The sequence below is a fragment of the Rhinolophus ferrumequinum genome, chromosome 5 (assembly GCF_004115265.2).
Source record: "Rhinolophus ferrumequinum isolate MPI-CBG mRhiFer1 chromosome 5, mRhiFer1_v1.p, whole genome shotgun sequence".
Taxonomy (NCBI): domain Eukaryota; kingdom Metazoa; phylum Chordata; class Mammalia; order Chiroptera; family Rhinolophidae; genus Rhinolophus; species Rhinolophus ferrumequinum.
In genome coordinates, this window is record NC_046288.1 from 22,218,896 (window position 1) to 22,237,920 (window position 19,025).

The 19,025-nt window shown below is 34.0% G+C and overlaps 1 protein-coding gene across 14 annotated transcripts in view; it reads left to right on the forward strand.

Moving 5' to 3' along the window:
• Window positions 1-19,025, forward strand: part of ADGRL3 (adhesion G protein-coupled receptor L3) — a 747,432-nt gene that overhangs the window by 276,300 nt on the left and 452,107 nt on the right. For 13 of the 14 annotated variants that reach the window (XM_033106169.1, XM_033106171.1, XM_033106175.1 and 10 more), the window contains exon 4: window positions 9,309-9,512. The exons of the other annotated variant lie outside the window; for it this stretch is intronic. In XM_033106169.1, the coding sequence (XP_032962060.1) occupies window positions 9,309-9,512 (204 nt within the window). The remainder of the gene's footprint in view (window positions 1-9,308; window positions 9,513-19,025) is intronic. 14 annotated transcript variants of the gene reach the window in all.

Sequence of the window (19,025 nt, forward strand, 5' to 3'; positions counted from 1 at the left end):
CATCTGTAAACAAACAAACACACATGAGAATCAGAAGAGAACATGAGGTTTTATATGGCCAGAATCCTAGCAAACTTGCCCTATTTCAGGCAAGTGGGTTCATTCGAAATACTACTATTTGGGAATAAAAGTTTAGAAGGAAGCGAAATAAAGATATTGAATAATTTACAATTGATACAGAAGAGCTCCTGCAGTTTTAAGACACCGCAAGTGGAGGAAGATGTCAGCATATAGAGGAAGTCATATTTACATGAATCCAAGAAACTGAAGTTTACAATATAGTCTGATCAAAAATGGTTGAAAATCCTAATTAGCATGGTCCTGTGGAATGAAAAGAAAGATCCCAAGCCTTAGAGTCTAATTCCAATTCTGTGGCTTCCAAGACACATGACCTTAACCAATTAGATTCACAGTTTCCTTATTTGTTAAAGGGGTAATTAGGCCTGTCTTATTATAGTGTGAGGATTAAGTACAATAATATATAGAAAGGCCCTCCCACAAAGCCTTACATGTTTAATCCTGGGAGAATGTGGTCATTAAATCATACCTTTGAAATTAGAACTAAAAACAAGTGACTTGGATAGTAAGCAAAATTTAAAATACACCAGCATGTTGGGGTCACTTACTTTACATAGAATTTTTCAAAGACTGCATTGTATATTCTTAATCCCCAAATGGGACAGTTTCTCTAATTATAAGCCTACACATTTGTATACACATTCCATCATTATATTCAGGACTCACCCACTGGACTGTAACTAAGTTTTTAATGAGTTACTAATGAGCATCTTGAGCTTAGATCAGCATTAAAAAAAATGTTAAAAGAGTGTTGAAAAGCTATTCTGAGTAAAAGCCTGTGCTTTTAATTAGACTATAAGCCTAATACAATTTCTGTCTTCACTATTCATCCCAGGTTTGAAGACATTGAATACTGAGTGATAGATATGGTTTACTTTGGTTTTATTAGTTTAATGTGAAGTTAAAGGGGATAAACACATGGAGCTGAATTTGAGAAATCGTTGTTTTGATTAAATGAAAAGATGAAAATAATATGAGAAATCAAAATAGCATTTTACAAGGATTCATTATTTTGTTGAACTCAGATGATTTTACAACAAATTAATTTTGTTGTTGCATTAGAGAATAATAGATGACATGAGGGGAAAAAATCCAGATACATTTAGATCATATCCATAAAACAAACAAACAAAAAACTGTATTTATAAAAAGAATGGACAGTCGGCTTTCACACATTACTGCTCTCCAAGCTGTTAAAGAAACCCTGAAAATAGCAATTCTAGACCCTACCTGAATTAGATTAGGACTATTCTGTATCTCTTGCTACAAATCAACAATGGTGGTGACTCTTTAGCAATGATTTTTTGTTTTCCTTTTGATAATTATATTGGTGAACTTGCAAACCTTAAGGGCACATGATTTAATAATGAAGACAGATAATACATAAAATTCAAAGCAAGCTGGTATGATGCTCTCCCTCCAGGAAATACTACACATTTACTTAAAAGGAAGCCTTTTAGATTAGTCCCAATAGCTCAGGACAGTTGGAATAGCCTTGATAGCCCAAATGTTTTATAGGATACTGGCTGTTGTTAGGAGGCGAGCTTGATGTCTTGCCTCTGCACAGACATAAAAAACCACAATGTCGATTTTTAAAAGTGGGTGTCCAATAATAATCACACTGTGTGTATGTACTACCAATATAATGTAATAGATCATTTTGACATGTGCGCCTGTTAACATATCTGCTTTCTTGTTAACCAGCATTTTGCATTCTGTTTTGTATGTGTATTGAGGAGGCAGTGGAGGGAGTAACCTCTCACCAGCAGAAAAAAATAGATTAAAAGTTTGCATTCTCCTCAAATATCTGCAGAGATATCCAGTTATAATTAGGATAGGGAGAACTCACTATCAAGACACATATCTGTCAAAATGTGTTTTTTTTGGTTTTGTTTTTTGGTTGTTGTTTTTTTCTTTTACCATTGTTTCCCACGCATCAAGTATAATTAAAGAAAAATACCTTGTTACTGTAGTTATACAGATTTTTAAAGAAATTTTTACTTTACAAAATTCTGAAAGCACAACTTCCCATACCATTAAAATTTAGAGGGGAGCAGAGGAAAGGAAATTAAGAGAAAGTCAATATTCTCTAATTAATAAATTCTTGAATTTTATTTGTGTTACCATGAATTTAAAACTGATTACATTATGTTTACAAATATGGAGGTATTTTTAGTTAGAATAGAAAAACTTATCATTTCTTTGATGAATATGATGTGTAATATGCATTTTGTTTAAGTTGGATTACAGTAATATCTTTGTCAGAATTTATATCACATAACAGAATCTTTGCTCTCTGTTCACTCATTTTCACAAATGGTTGAGGCATTTTCATCAAAATATTATAATGTAAGCCACCAATACATTGAATAGTCCAGGATTTTCCCTACTGTTTTTGGGACATGGAAGATGCCAGACTTGAAAGCCAATTAAAAGTGAAGTTTGAATATTTTTTTTTTCATTTTTTTAACACTAGGAATTAAGTTTCCTTTTAGCTTTATTCAGAGCCAAGTATTTGACTCTTCCACTATTTTCAGAATGTCTTATATAACTTTTATAACTTGATTGTTCAGTCTTCTGGTGAATGAAAGTTTAGACAAAATATGTTTATTTTACTACAATAAGCTTTTTGTAGAAAAGAAGAGTGAAGAACCTAGCTTGAGGGGAAAATTGCTTACTCACATAGGGTATACTGACACTTCATGAAACCATTCAGTCTAGTGAATGTGTCTGTTGAGTTAAATTGAATAATATCCAGGTATACTATGAACATTGCTTCATAATGCACAGGTGGACTATTAATAGCTACTGAGCCATTTTCTTGTGAGACCCAGAATTGTCACAGATTTTTCTCACTGTTAGAATCTCCACATTATAATTTCTACCTGGTGGCATCCTTCCTTACTCAGGTGCTTAAAGGAACTTTTCTGACTATTGTTTCAGATTACTCCCCAGCCTATAAAGAAATTATGCAGCTGTCACAAACACCTTAGGGAGAAGTCAGGAAAGATGTAATCTTTTAATATGGGCAAAATGAAGGTGCCAAGGGAAAGGTAGAGCCTTTCAGGTATGCATAAGAAAGCAGGATTGGGAAATTTACCTTTACGCACTAGAAAATAATTGGAAGTAATAGTCTCTCTCTCTCTCCCCTTTGTGTTCCCTCCCCTCCATATATGTACATTATATATATATATATATATATATATATATATATATATATATATATATATATATATATATTCTGAGGTTGGATAAGACCTGCCCTATCAATCAACTGTTTGTTGTTATAAGTATTTCAATATAGCATTTACATAGCACTTTGCAGTTAGCTGAACACTTTTACACAGAATAGCTCAGTGAATACATAGTGAGTCATAGGTAGTAGTGTCAGTAATTTTAAGTGAAAAAATAGACTCAGAGCCATCAATCTAATGATGCAATGACATTCAAAATAGTTGTTGAAAAGAAACGCAAATTGAAATCTCTGAACCATCTTGTAAAAGCTTCTTCCAAAGGTATTTTAATAACGGACAGAGCATTTGCCTTATTTTGTAGACCTATAATTTAAATTAGAAACAAACGAACCAAAACAACCTATAGAAATTACAAAACAAAACAAGTAAAATTTATAAAGTTTTATTTAAGGAAAAAAAGCAATATTGTATTTGCTTAACCATAGAAATAAAAAACAAAACAAATTTAAATTATTAGAAGTTTTAAATTTTAATTTAAAAGTAGATGTAAAATTTTAGATTTTATTATAGAATGGAAAGGAACTAGTGTGAAATTTGGTGCTGATTATATACATACTGAACAGCTTAGGACAATTATAGAAAGAGTGATATTTGGAAAGCCTGAGCAGTAGGGGAAAAGGTTTCCTGCTGGGAAGGATAATTTGAACAAAGGTACATATAGGAAGATGGGTATTTAATCCAAGAGATAATAGTGAAGGTAAAATTGAACATGTCGGTTAGGTCATAGCTGTCATTATAGTACATTTTAAACTCCGTATGGCTTACAATTAGCTAATTACTAAAAAGATATAGTAAAAATATTAGCCTGACACACAAAAAGGAATGACTTGTGAGAAACATTCTTAGTTTATGAAAGTTATATCACTCGAAAGTCTGATAAGTACATTCTGGTGATATTTTGTTGTTAGCATTTCTCTCACTTTAGAAATACCTTAGTAGTGCAGACCATTGTTTTGTCTAGATTCCAAGCTCTCTATTATGATCAATAAATGTTTGGAGGAAGAAGCTAAATAATTGACTGAGTTATATAGCTACTCATCTAAAGGAGAAGAAGGAAACAGAAACAGTTGAAATTGGTTAGAAACAATGCTTATTTAGTGTTTTTTAAATTACTATTTATAAATAAATATTGATATCTGAAAGTATGTATGAGAAATCTGGTATTTTGATACTTATTTCCATTATAAGCTCCAGAGAAAAATAGAAATTTCATTACTACCATTATAAATACTTTACCTCTTACATGCTTAATATTTTTCCTTTTCTTCTTGCCTCGTGTTTATCTACAACCAATATTCAAGAACTTGACTGCTGTGCTGCCCTTTGATTTTGGAGACTATATATAAACATGGGGGAAACATTTTGATCATTTCAGTAGATTATGAAATATTAATTTTCAGATTGCATGCTTGCCCACTAGGAAAGTAGAATCAAAGTGTTGAAATGGTAAAAAAAAAATATATATATCTGAATATGAAGATTATGTGGACAATTTGATTATGGCAATAATTTACATTACTTATGAATATTAAATATATATTATTCGAGCAATTCAAAGTTTTTAAACAATAGTAAACCCCTCTTTAAAAAATGAAGTATTGATTAGATATGCAGTTTTCCAGTTTGTTTTTTTTTGAGAAATAATTGGCATATGTCACTGTATATATTTAAGGCACACATGATGGTTTTGTGGTTTGATTTACATATATTATGAAATGATTACCACAATAGATTCAGCTAACATCCATCTTCTCTTATAGAAACAATAAAAAGAAAAGAAAGAAGAAACATAAACAAGAAAAAAAAATATCTTCGTGATGAGAACTCTAGTATTTACTCTTTTAACAACTTTCCTGTGTGAGCTATAGTCATCATGTTGTACTTTACATTCCTAGTACTTATTTATCTGAAAACTGGAAGTTTGTCCCTTTCGACCACCTTTCTCTAATTCCTCCTCGCCCCTACCCCTCTGACTCTGGTAATCACAGTGTGGTCTCTTTTATGAGTTTTTGTTTGTTTGTTTGTTTGTTTGTTTGTTTGTTTGTTTTTAATGGATTTCACATGTAAGTGAGATGATGCTTATTTCTCTATCACTGTCTGACTTATTTCACTTAACATAATGTCTTCAGAGTCCATCCATGTTACTGCAAGTGGTAAGATTTGTTAATTATTTTTATGGTTGATAATATTCCATTGTGTGTATATATGTGTATATGCACATATATGTGTATATATGTGTATATATGTGTGTGTGTGTGTGTGTGTGTGTGTGTGTGTGTGTGTGTATATATATATATATACACACACACCGCAATGTCTTTATCCATTCATCGATTGATAGACACTTAGGTTGTTTTGTGTGTTTTGGCTAGTGTAAATAATGCTGCTATGAACTTGAGGGTGCAGATATCTTTTTGAGTGAGTGTTTTTATTTCCTTTGGATATATTCTCAGAAGTGGAATTGCTAGATCATATGGTAGTTCTATTTTTAATTTTTTGAGGATCCTCCATACTGTTTCCATAGTTGTTATACCAATTTATATTCCCACCAACAGTGCATGAAGTTTCCCTTTTCTCCACATCCATGCCAGCATTTGTTATTTCTTGCCTTTTTCATAATGGCCATTGTTACAAACACAAGGTGATACCTCATTTTATATTTTGTTTGTATGTTTGTTTGTTTTTGCTATTGAGTTTTATGAGTTCTTTATATGTTTTGGATATTAACTCCTTATCAGACATGGTTTGCAAATATTTTCTCCTATTCCTTAGGGTGTCTTTTCACTTCATTGATTGTTTCTTATGCAGTGCAAAAAGCTTGTTACTTTGATGTAGTCCTACTTGTTTATTTTTATTTTTTTTGCTTGTGCTTTAGGTGTGATATCCAATATATCTATATCTATCTATCTATATCTATATCTATATATCTCCAAGACCCATGTCAGGAGCTTTATTGCTATGGTTTCTTGTAGGAGTTTTATGGATTCATGTCTTACATTTAAGACTTTAATCTATTTTGTGTTCATTTTTGTGAGTAGTATGAGAAATGGGTCCAGTTTCATTCTTTTAGATGTAAATATCCAATCATCCCAGCACCATTAAAGAAACTGTCTTTTTTTTCCAGCGAGTATTCTTGGCTCCCTTGTCAAAAATAATTGACCATACCATATATTTCTGGTCCCTCTATTCTGTTCCATTGGTATAGTTGTCTTGATGCCAATACCTTCTCCATGTAGGCAGTGTAACTGACCTTCCTCTTTTTCCGCCAGTGATGGGACTCTGGGATCTTTTTATAGATGATGAATTTAAAGGAGAGTCTAATCTATAGACACATAAGATATTCCTGCTTCATAGAACACACTGATGTCTAATTTCCTTCAAATCAAGAGTCAAGTCTAATTAATTTCCTGGTATTTTTTTATTCCTCAGTCTCACTCCATAAAATCATTTTATTCTCTGATCCATACCTATTCTTTCTAGATACCTAGACCTTGAGCATGTTCTTATTTCTTGTTTAAACTGAGATTCTTTCATTTACTACAGACACTGATATATTTTTCAGCTGATGGTGATTCTACTCTATATGCATTTTAAATCCATTGTCATTATCTGCCTACTCTAGAAATTGGCCTAACTGAAATAATTGATCTCTAGTTCAGTAGAGATCACTATTCCCATTTTCCCCTCTCTTGCTCTGTTCTTCTTTTCCAGGAGCTTTAGTTAGTATCCTAAACAGATGCTGAATTGTCCCAAAACTAAACTCTTTATCCTGGTTACACAGCTTGTGATCTGAGTGTTGCTTAATTTTCTGATCTTATTTCAGACCATTCTTCTCCCAGCCCGCTACACCCAGCTTCATTAACCAACATGCTATTTCTAGAACAGACCAAGCTGGTTCTAGCCTGAGGCCTTTGCAGCAGCCTGGAGTGCTCTTTACTACTGATTTTTATGTGACTAACAACTTGATATCTTAGTTTATATTTTACTCCCGTCGATAAGTCTTCCATAAAATCCTAAATTAAGTAGCTTTCACATATTACCATATTTAAACTTTCTATAGATTACTCATCTCTATCTAATATTCAAAACATTTATCTATTTGCATATGTATGTCTCCCACACCAGAATGGATGATTTATTAAAGTAAGTATGTGGTCTGTTTTGTTCACCAACATCTCCAGCACCTAATAAAGGATCTGGCATATAACGGAACTCAATAAGTATTTGTTTAATGAATGAATAAATAAGCACATGACCCATTATTCCAAATGTTCACATATGTTAACTTGGCTGAGGGTGAAATTTTTCAACTTTATTGTAACTGAAGCTTGTAGGATAATATAGCTTTATAATATTTTGCTAATTTCCTTTCCTAAAGTATATATAGATATTAGGGAAAACATGGCTGTATGTATTAATGTAAAAGATAATTTAAAAATTGTCACATTGTCATTTTGGGCAATGAGGAGAAGGATATTTTAGAAATCAAAAAGATTAGAAAGGATGTCACTGGATTTAAACGTAAAAGGAGGCAATTACTTCGAGATTTTGATTTTTAACAACTTTTTTTCATCTTAAAACTTGTTTCCTTCTTTGACATCATTTCATTCACACAAACTATCAAAATAATATTTAGATTACATTTTGACTCGATGTTTTAGTATTTATACATTATAATGAGTATAAATAAAAATGTTTTAGTGTGATACCTTTGAGTTATAATCTAAACATTCTCATTATAGATGGATTGATTGACAGATTTCTTAATATCATTTTTTTTGTTTGTTTTCTATAAGGGCTGTATTATTTCTTGTGATTTGGAACAAAACATGTTTCCATTATTAATTTGCAAATATTTTATATATCACAAAATTGTAGCACCACTGTGTAAACTTCCAGTATTAGAAGGATGATTATAAAATTTTCTTACCGTTATTGAATTTCTTAGTTTTTCTGCTGACTATTGCATGGTACCCATATACTATTAATATGTTTTTAAATATGCATGTTATAGTATGTTAAAAATAATTGTGTAAAGCAAAATCTTTCTCTTTGTAAAACCTTCCTTTCTTTAGCAGGAACATATTCATTATCATTCCTGTTTATTACACTAGTTGTAATTAGTGTAGAGAAATGCGTATCTCATGTACCAATTCACCAGAAAAAATCCTGTACTTAAACAGCTCTGTTTTTCATAGCATATAATGTATGACTGTTTTGTGAATTATTAAAAAAAAGTCATGTGTGCAATTTTATTTTTTCATTATTGTCTTGGTCTTTCATATTTATTCATTTATGTACTATGTACCATTTGTCAGTAAAATCACTGTGTATATAAATGGCAAAAATGTTTGTATATCCTTTTCACCTTAACGTCCATCATGATCTTAATACAGTATCTTTCAAAAAATGTTAAATAACATGAAACTTATAAATAAATATAAAATAATCAGTGTCAGTGTAACAATATAACAAACAAAACAAAAGTAATAATAAAAAAACACCTCTCTGAAACTTTCTTCACCGAATACCTTATCAAGATTTTTGTGTGTGAATATTTAGTTCAGTAACCAATATTTTTTTACACTTTCAGATATTACTGTCCATAATTTACATAAAATGCTGTAAATCTATAAAACTATAGATAATATTTATATTTTTCAGGTAGCTTTCAATAATGATGTCTAATTTTCTAATCATTGTTAGGGATTAGGATGAAGTTTTCTGCTTCCTTAAGATTGTGCTTAACTAGGATAGTGTTTAACTAAAATAGTGTTTAATTACAAAGTCCTAACTCTAGGACCAGGAGATATGATCTCCTCAGCTCCAGGGTTGTCTGAGTGGGGCTTGGGGTGGCTGGAGTCGGGGCCTGCGGCCTGCAGCAGAGAGCAGCCTTGGGAATAGCCTCTTACAAGGCTCCTCTGAGGCCTGCCTGAGCTGAGTGGAGTCTGATGGTGCGCCCTGCGGTCCCCGCAGGTGGCAAGCACAGTGAGCGACATCCGGACCTCGCTGCTCCACTGCGACATGCTGAGCGCAGCCCAGGAGGCGCTCTACCACCCAGACATCTTCTTCAGCAGCCAGCTGCAGAGCGTGCCACTGCTCATCGCAGACAAGGGCCCCGTGGAGCTACCAGAGGAGTTCGTGGTCCAGGTGTCCAAGGAGCCCAGATCACAGCCCAAGGTGCGGCCAGCGGTAGGGAAGGAGGGTTGGGGGTGGCTGGGCAGGTGCTCCCGGGACGCTCAGTCCTGGGCAGTGCCCTGTGTCTTTTCATATGTTTCTATATTTTCTGCATCCACTCACTGTGGCTGATATTTGCACTTAGCTGTATCCTTGCCAGTTGTTTAACAATGAATGCATGTCTACTTTAGAGCCTCGTTATTTTACAATGTCTCACTTTAAATTTCTGAATGAGTTTAAAATATCTTTGCATTAGGACTGGAAATTTAAAATTACTTTCAGTGACAATTCAAGTCTTGTCAAATCTGAGTAGTTATAAAATACAAGTTTTAATATTTCTCACCACCTACTTGTTGGAATGAAAAACCTCGTCAATGGAAACTACCAAAAATTTGAGGAGATTATGATGAAAACATCTTGGTTAGGAATTGTGTATAGTCATTTAAAGCATAAAATCTGATAGAAAAGTGATGGCTACAGAAAAAAACCTAATTTTCTTACAAAAATTTTGTTAAGTACTTTATTTATAATATTGTCTCTGCAGCTGTCAACTATAATGAGTGACATCCAGCTCATGATGTTCCAATGAGGTATATTATATAATATTTGCACAAAATTCAATACTATTCTTTACCCCAGTACTTTATATGTTATTGTTTCTTCACATAATGTTTAGGCAATGTAACTTTTCTTTTTCCTCATTAAATTCCATACAGGCACACTTTTATCTCCTTCAGAAAATATAATATGCTGTAATGTAAAATTTTATATTTATTTATAATCTATATCACATAATATACATATAATTTTCTTTGTGTGTCACACATGAAAAAAGGTAGGAAGTATTTGGCTGGTTGAATCATAAATATCAAGTATTGTCCCAAAACACAGTCACACTCTTACCCTATAATTTCTTCAAGGAGGTATACATACAAGAAATACTGGCAAAGAAATGTGAAATACCACTATACTAGTTGAGCTTATCTTCCAAACCCCATTGCAGAATTCTTTGAGAAAATAAGTCAGACTACTTTGTTTTGGTTCAGGGACTACAGGAGATGCATCAAAAATCCATTTGAGATTCCAGAGACTTAAGAGAGTTAAACTTAACTCCTTGATTACTGCAGCCAATAGAAGATTAGTTGTGTGGGTAACTTGGCACTCATAGGGACTGTGCCCACTCAGTCACATCGTTCAATCAATGACCTAGGCTCTTTCGATTCACTTCAGCATTTCTTCCTTGTTGTGATGATTGAGGTGGAGCGGGGTTGAGGGTCAGTGGTGGGTGAGTACATATGCTTTCATAGAAGCATGTAGAATTGACTGCTATGTGTTCTGAAAATCTAAGGAAAATGTATATTAAGCATTTTGTAAGAACTTTACTTTTTACTTTTCTGCTTTCTAATTTTCATTACCATGTCAAACCTGAAATTCTCTAAACAGTAATATTTTCCCCAGAATATGCTTCAAATGTCACAAAGTTTTCATCATGATATGGCTTTTGATTTATATTAAAAAATAATATAAAATTAATATTAATTTACTTCAGTGCATATACATTCATCACAATTTCTAGAATTAATGACGTAGAAATCTGGAAAGGAAGTTTAATTTTTGAGTAAATATTATAAATATTTAAATCAGCAACTAATACACACACACACACACACACACACACACACACACAGTCTTTCTCTCCCTGTTGCACGCACGCACAACCACACCATTCCCTATTGGTAGTTCTGTCTTGTGACTAAAATTCAGAACATCAGAACATTCATCAGTCAGAATAGTTTTCCTGTAGAACTCTTACTAAAGAGTTGCCTGACTTTAAATGTCCCCCAACTTTTAAAGCTCAATAAGATTTTTCTATATTAATAGGTTTCACTTTTTGGTATTTATGTGGCAGGATGCAATGCAGAAATGGTTTATAAATTAGGTTCTATCAATTTGTAAATGGGAAAAATATTTTCTGTTTTAGACAGAAATGGAAATGAGGATGTAAGAAAACCTTCTTGTGATCTTATAAATGGAGACTGAGGTACACGTCACGTGATTTATGGGCCCAGCCCACTTCCCCTACAGCCACTCTACTCAGCACAATGCCATATGATTCAAAAGGAGCCAGCAGAATTGTGCTAAAATGTTATGATGAGGCAATACTTTTTGAACGTTGCTTTTGTGCAAAAGCAATTTTATCAGTGAGACACAAAGCAACTAACGGTCATCTTTTAGTGTTCCCTATAGGAAGAATAAAGAAAAATAAGTAAATATTACAAGGGCATAATCTTTCCTGATTTAGAAGATAGTGCATGCAGCTAGAGTGATTGGGCAGGTATTAAAAATAAAATTGAAACAAGACATACAACAGTACTTTGAGATTTTCAAATTGAAAAAACATGGAAGAATGCAAACAAGAAAATGTCAGTGGTCTCAGCTTTCTTCCTTTCCTCCCCTCCTCCACTTTTCTCAAAACAAAACAACGACCTGTTATAGAAACAAGATACATTAAGACACAGAAAACTCAGAACTAAATATAAATAATAAAGATAGATATTAATGTAATCTGATTGAAAAATAAAATTGATACTACTTTTGAAAATATTAATTTCTGTTTGTTCTGTAGGTAGCCAAACAAGTAAGTAGAAAATCCGCAAAAACAGCCATAGCAACATAAAAACAAATGAACAAACAGAAAAAAACTTTGATGGGTTTGACGTTAAACTGCCTTTTTTTCCCTTTGCATTCATTTGACTCCAGATAGCTAATAGTAGTTCTTGAGAGTTAATGAGGTTTGGATTCATAGGAATTAGGACTTCACATAAGTAATTTAAAAAACAAACAAACAAACATAAACAACAGCATTGTTCTCAGAAGAAGACATTTTTGTCTACAGCATATTAAGGCAGAAGGAGCCTGAAGGCAGAATGCCCAGTGAATGACTAGATATCAAGACATTTCCTTGAAACTAAAGGAATGTTAATGTGTTTTTTATCAGCACTTTCCTTGCTTTAATTGTGATTTTCTTGCAGATGTATAAAATGTTCTTTGAGATGTTCTATAAATAACCCTCCTGCAAGCCTTGCATATAGTGTTCATGGTTCATACAATGTTCTCTCAGAATACAGCAAAAGCATTTCAGTCCTGACAAAAATCATAAACTCTACCTTTTGCAAGAGCCAAAATGCTTTTACGAGGGGCTTGTGTATTCTGTCAGAACTTCTGGAGAACCACATTAAACTCCGTCACCATTTTTTTTCCATTGTCCCCCATTTGGGGCTTCTTATGTTTATAGGTGGGAATGCTTTTGTGATAATTATAAGAAAGGAGAAAAACTCCATTTGATTTTTTTTTATTACTATAAACAAAAGTCAGCCTTTACAACTAGTCTGAATTATTAAATACTGGCGGCTTCTTCATTCATTTTTGCCCTCATTTATTTTTTTCAACAACATTGGACTGAGTGTAAATGCATGCTGAGTACTTCACTAAGTGCCAGGAAAACAATGATGGAGAATTCACAAGCGCTTAGTCTCTCAATTAGTGTTGGAAGACAAAAATAGAGTACAAAATGGCAAATGCTTGCTAGAGGATACCTCTCCCCAGCGCCCGAAGAGCCAACAGCGTTGTTTGTAAAATGATAATGAACGTGTCTTTGTGTGTGTGTGTGTGTGTGTGTGTGTGTGTGTGTGGTGTGTGTGTGTGCGTGCACACTGTGTGTGTTGGACCTTGGATAACGTAAGTAATATCAGGCAATTTCTTTTTGACCCCATTGACCTAGCTCTTCTTTGGTTCTCGAACTTTACATCAGCTTTCTTTGCTCATTAATGTTGTAAGTGACTGTCACCTCAGTTGTTACACCACTACACGTAGCACCAACTGGCACTGTCTTCTTGCCTTTTAGTTTAAATTTCCAAGAAAGGGAATTTAAACCCCATTTGGTTACGTCGATATCCCTGATAATTATTCATGTCACGGGCCATTCCATTACATAGGCACCCACAATAGCAACAGTGTAGCAAAGAGGCAATACAGGGAATACCTGTTTCAGAGGTGAGTATAGAGTGCTATGGAGCATGTGGAGGGAGCATCTACCCAGTCTTGTAGAGTCAGAGAAAGTGCTCCTGAAGATCATGTGACCTGGCAGACAAGTGGTGATTAGTTAGCCAAGCACGGAGGTAAAAGAAGAAAGTTACTATTATAGGTAGAGGAAACAGTAGCACAAAAGCCTAGTTCAGTATAATTGGAACGTAGTAGTCCAAAGGATAATTTCTAGACATCAGTCCAAGATGATTCGGAGAAGTGGTGAAGGATCTGATCAGGATGGTGTTATATAACATTATGAGGAATCTGGAATTTTTCTGATGGCAACAATGTAACAATTAAGTTCATTTTAGAGGATTAAGCAAAAGTGACCTGCTGACTGCACTTGAAGAATGAACTAGAGACTTTAAGACTGGAGACGGGGAGGTTTTTCTATTGATTCAGATAAGAAATGATGGTGGCCCTGACTTAAGGAGTGAATGACATTAGAGATAATGAGGACCGATTGACGGGAGTTAGAGATTCACTGGATATGTGAGTAAGACAGAGGGAAAAATCCAAAGAGGACACCAAGTTTCTGGCTTAAGAAGATTGAATGATGAATGTTTGTGCCACTTACAGTTATAAGAAACACAAGAAGAGACAGAGAAAGTTGATAAGGAATGATGGCATTGTTTTCCAAACATTTACATATGACTTCTTCAACATATTCCTTTGAATAGAAACCCAGCTTTCTGTCCTCAAATTTTAGAACTGATAAGTACAATATACAAATCTGGGGGAAAAATGCTGTTTGTTGGGCATAATTTATTTTCATCACAAAGAAAAAGTTATTGCCATTCTTTGTTAGACATTCTATTTTGGCTTAAATGTAATAAGACATTCTGCAACAGAAGAGTGTCTGTTACAATTCTCATTCAATCCTTACTTCTACTTTCCAATAATACCTGTCAGGGCTAGAGTGGACCCAAGACTAGATCTGATTTCGAGCTCTCCTGTGTTCCCCTGAAACAGCTGAAAGAGTTCTTAGTATATATGTGTACTTGCAGTATGTACGTTTCAGTACTGTAGCAAAGAGGCAAATTGAACACAGTTAGGACAGTTGATCTGCAGGCCTAGACATATTTGGCATTCTTTCAGTTCTTAATAGAACGTTCCATGTCAGAATTTGGAAAGAATCAGGAGACTGATCTCATATTTGCGCTCATTAACATTGTAACATGGCACACAGTTTCATAAAATAATAACAAAACATAATCTCTGTGTGTCTTTTGAGAGTGCCTCAAAAAAATGAATCTTGACTTACACTTTTGCATAATTAAAACTGATTATTAAAATAGCAATATCCTGTGATGATATTGGAAAGCAATGCTTTATTTTAAGGATGGTTAATGTTGGCATTGGTTAAGAATCTAGGAAATGAAAGCTACACTCAAAAAATCAGCACTTTTTAGGTCATAGATCCAAGACCACAGTTGCAGAGCTCACCTAATTGTACAAATAATGTTGTTACAATAAACTAATAGTGACAGGGAAAGGGTGGCAAAAGATGATTTGTTGGATTGCCTGTAACACGATGATATGAGCATAGAGCCAATTCTTGTGTATACCATGAACTCGCAAACATGATTAGAGAAGTTGTAAACACTGGAATAAATGAAGGGCAGGGAGAGGTAAATGTGTGATGCTTTCAAACCTGAACAAGAATACATACATACATACAGTAAGTAAGATTAATAGGCAACACATTTTCTTTTACTGCAAACAACTTCCCCATACGTCTTTTCTTTCAACCCCAAGGAAGTTCTATCAATTTACTAGACAAAACATGACCCATCCCTTCCTTTTATATCTTTGGCAAATGATACTAACTTTTCTGGTTCGAATGTCCTATACCACCTGAGTCCTCTTCAGCTTAGCTAAAAGTTCGATATAGATTGAATTGAATTGATTTTTCTCCACTTTCACCCATTCCTAGCCCTATTCTTGACAGAACAATTCCTAACCTCCCTCAGATTCTGAATTAAGAGTGTCCTGAAAGTTGTGTCTGTGCATGAGGTAAACAATATATCTTTACTTCCTTCTGGCTCTTATATTTCCATTTGGTATAACTGATGATCATTGGAAAATTCAAGACTGTTACTCAGACTAATATGTTTTTACTGGTGTTATTTATCTTGAGTTTGATGAGTTAACTTCTGGCATGTTCTCATGTTCTTACTCCCTTTACTCCCAAATTTTTGGAAAAGCTGGTTCTAATTTTGTTATATTATTACAGTCTGAAGTGTGTAGGTGAAGTCTAGGAATTCATGGGGAGGTAAGGAGATGAAAGAACTTATAAAAGAAGAACGGAGATTAATGTTTCCACAGCAATGAAAAACCTGTGTTTTATAAGCTCAGCTTATTGGATGTAACTGTTACTGCAAGAGAAATGATATAATGTGGCCTGCAAAGTGCTTGTTAGCTTCTTGGTTTATATCACAGTATAATATTATTTCAGGTAGAAGCCTCTGTTCACATTTATTTGTGTCTTTCAGTAAGGTTTGCCAGTTCAGACAAAATGTTAGGGCTAATTGATATGCAAAATACATTCTGTACACATCACTCTTTAAAATTCTTATGTACATTTACAGTCATATTTTCATGTGAGATGAAAGGTAATAGGCATCTATGGAAGTAGGTAAAGTATTGAGGTTAAAAAATTAATAATAAACTTTGTGGCCCTAAACATGATTTTAAATCATTTCTTTACAATATTGTTTCTTTCCCAAATGCTATAAATACCACAATGATGTATGCAATTGAAAATAAATGTTAGTGAGTTTGTCCTTCAAGTGTTTGCAGGAAAATATGATAAATGCTTTTGTTTCTATTGGCATAAATTACAAATTGTTTTCCTTTTCCATCTGAGAATTATATGAGTAGCTTTTCAAAATGCTTATGGAAATATTTTTCATCATTACATTTTTCTTGTTACAAAGGATATGAATGGAAAACAAATGCTAAACTTTGATATTCAAGCCAAAAAATGTTTTATTTCTTTGATTTACTTAGGGATGTGTTGTAGGTTGTTTCATTAATTCATTAATTGAGTATCTGCCACATGTTCATAACTATATATATGTTCCAAAGGAGCAAAGTTTACACTACCAGTGACAGATTCTTTTCAGAATAAGTTAATTACTAGGAACTCCCTTCTTTTTTCTTGTTTCTTCTTCAACTCAAACAATGTGTGGTAATAAAAGAGATCTGAAATGTAGCCCCGCTACAGAGAGGAAACTGCCATTATATTTACAGAAGCCTTACCCCAAATTAAAATGAAAGGTAAGGGTGGGGCAGGGTTTGTTGTGCATAGAACATTATACTTTCAAAGACTGGCATTATTCGCCTAGGTCTATAGTACAGAAATACAGAAGTTTGGCTGACTACTCTAATTTTTGATTTTGTATATATAGTTAATTAAATTGATGATTTTCCCTTCAACTTTTACTTCTTAAGAAGCAATGTCTTTTTCTTGGCTGTTAGACATGTCTTTAATTCTTCAACATTTTGCTTTTCTTGCAGCAGAGAGGATAGTAGTATGGAATTGCAGTTACTATGTGAACTTTGGAGTCAGAGAGATTTGGGTTAATTCCCAGCTTTACTCTTTATTATCTGTCTTCACCAAGGCCAAGGACTCACATTTTAAAAATCTTCGTTATCTCATCTGTATAGTGTACATACATTGCTGTTGTGATGATTACGCATCATATATAAATGTATTACACATAATTAGCATTTAGTTCTTAAGACCTAATAAGTGTTACCTACCCCTGCCCCTTTTTTTGGAGGGGGGCTTTCAGTTTTGTAATGATCAGACCAGAGATATATAATGGAAGATTCATGAATACTTTTTAATGAATTTATGTAGTTACTCATTAATACTTCTGTTTAGTTTAGGAAAGAAACAAAGTAATGTTCTAAAATACTAGCTTTATATTTTGGGCACATTCATGGATTCAGAGCTTGGGTAACTGAACATTGAGTATAAATGTTTAGGAGAGAAAATAGCTCAATTTAATTGACATATTCGTTATATACATAGAACCCTCTGTAAGATTTATTTTTTCTTCAAGGAATTAAAATCTCTTGCTGGTGACAGAGAATAGGCAAACTAGTATGCTTTTGACTCTACGATTTGGTGAAATGTGGTGTCATGAAAGTGCTGTAGGATTTTAACTAAGAATGCTGTGGATGGGGCCAGGGAAGAAGGGGAGATGGGGAAAACTTAGATAATGTGATGTTTTAACTAACACTTGAAAAATTCCCTAGGATCATTTGGAAGCATAGGTGGGAGGTGCTGGAAGAGGGAGGGAGTTCTGGATCATTGAATTATGGGAACAAAGTTATAGTTGAAGAAAATTATGACATTTTCATCAGACAGTGAACAGTCTAGTTTCACCAACAATAAGAACATGAGGAAATAAGTAGTAGTGCCAGAAATTTGAAAGGCAGATGGTAGCCATCTTGTAGAGGGTTGTAAATGTCAGGGTAACACTTTGTGTATAATTCTGTCTGCAGCCAGGATTCTTGGGAAGCTCTTGATCAAAGTTGCAGTTTAGAACCTGTCAGGATTATGTGGGAAATTTTAGGGTAGAGAGGGACTTGAAAATGGAGAGAGGAGTTAAGTTGTTGCGGTAGGTCAGAAGGTAATGAGTGCCCGAACTGGGGAGATAGCAGGGGGGACAGAAAGAAGAGAGCAATGTGAGAAATGCACAGAGATTGAATCTGGAGTGTTTGGCTACTAATTGGACATAGGAGGTGAGGATGGGGGAAGAATCAAAGATGCCTGCATGACTGAGTGGTACCATTCACAGAATTAGGATTCAAGAGGAAGCTTTGTTTTTTAGGGGAAAAAAAGAAATGATGAGTTTGGTCTAGGAAATGCTGGGTTAGAGGTGTAAATGTGAAGCGAATTCTGATATAGGAATCTAAATATCAGGAGAAAAGTTACTGCTAGTAATAGAAGTCACAAATTTTCAATGTAAAGGTGATTGTTCAAGCCGTTGGGGTTTATGAGATTGCCAAAGCAGAGAAGAGAATGGGCAGGGAGAGATCCTGGGGATGCGCTTACATTTAGAGAAGGCACAGTTATAGGCTATTAAAGGTGATCAAATCATGGGTTGGTATAATTGGTAAATTGAAGGGATGTCCCAAACTTTTCTTATGCTTTGCCCCTCTAGCAGCCTCAGCAAATGCTAATCCACAGAAAGTTCACACATATGTAATAAGATGATGACAGAGCATGAGCTAAATGTGTGAGAAAAGGAAAAGTGTTTTTGATTCTCACTGATAAATTAGTGATGCGGTGATCTTTCTCAAATGCCCTATATGTAAGTAGAGCAAATAGTAGAGGATTAGGTTTATGTATGTATATTAGAATTGAGAAAATATGACTAAGTTTAGTGACGTTTTTTCTATTTTTGAAATTTC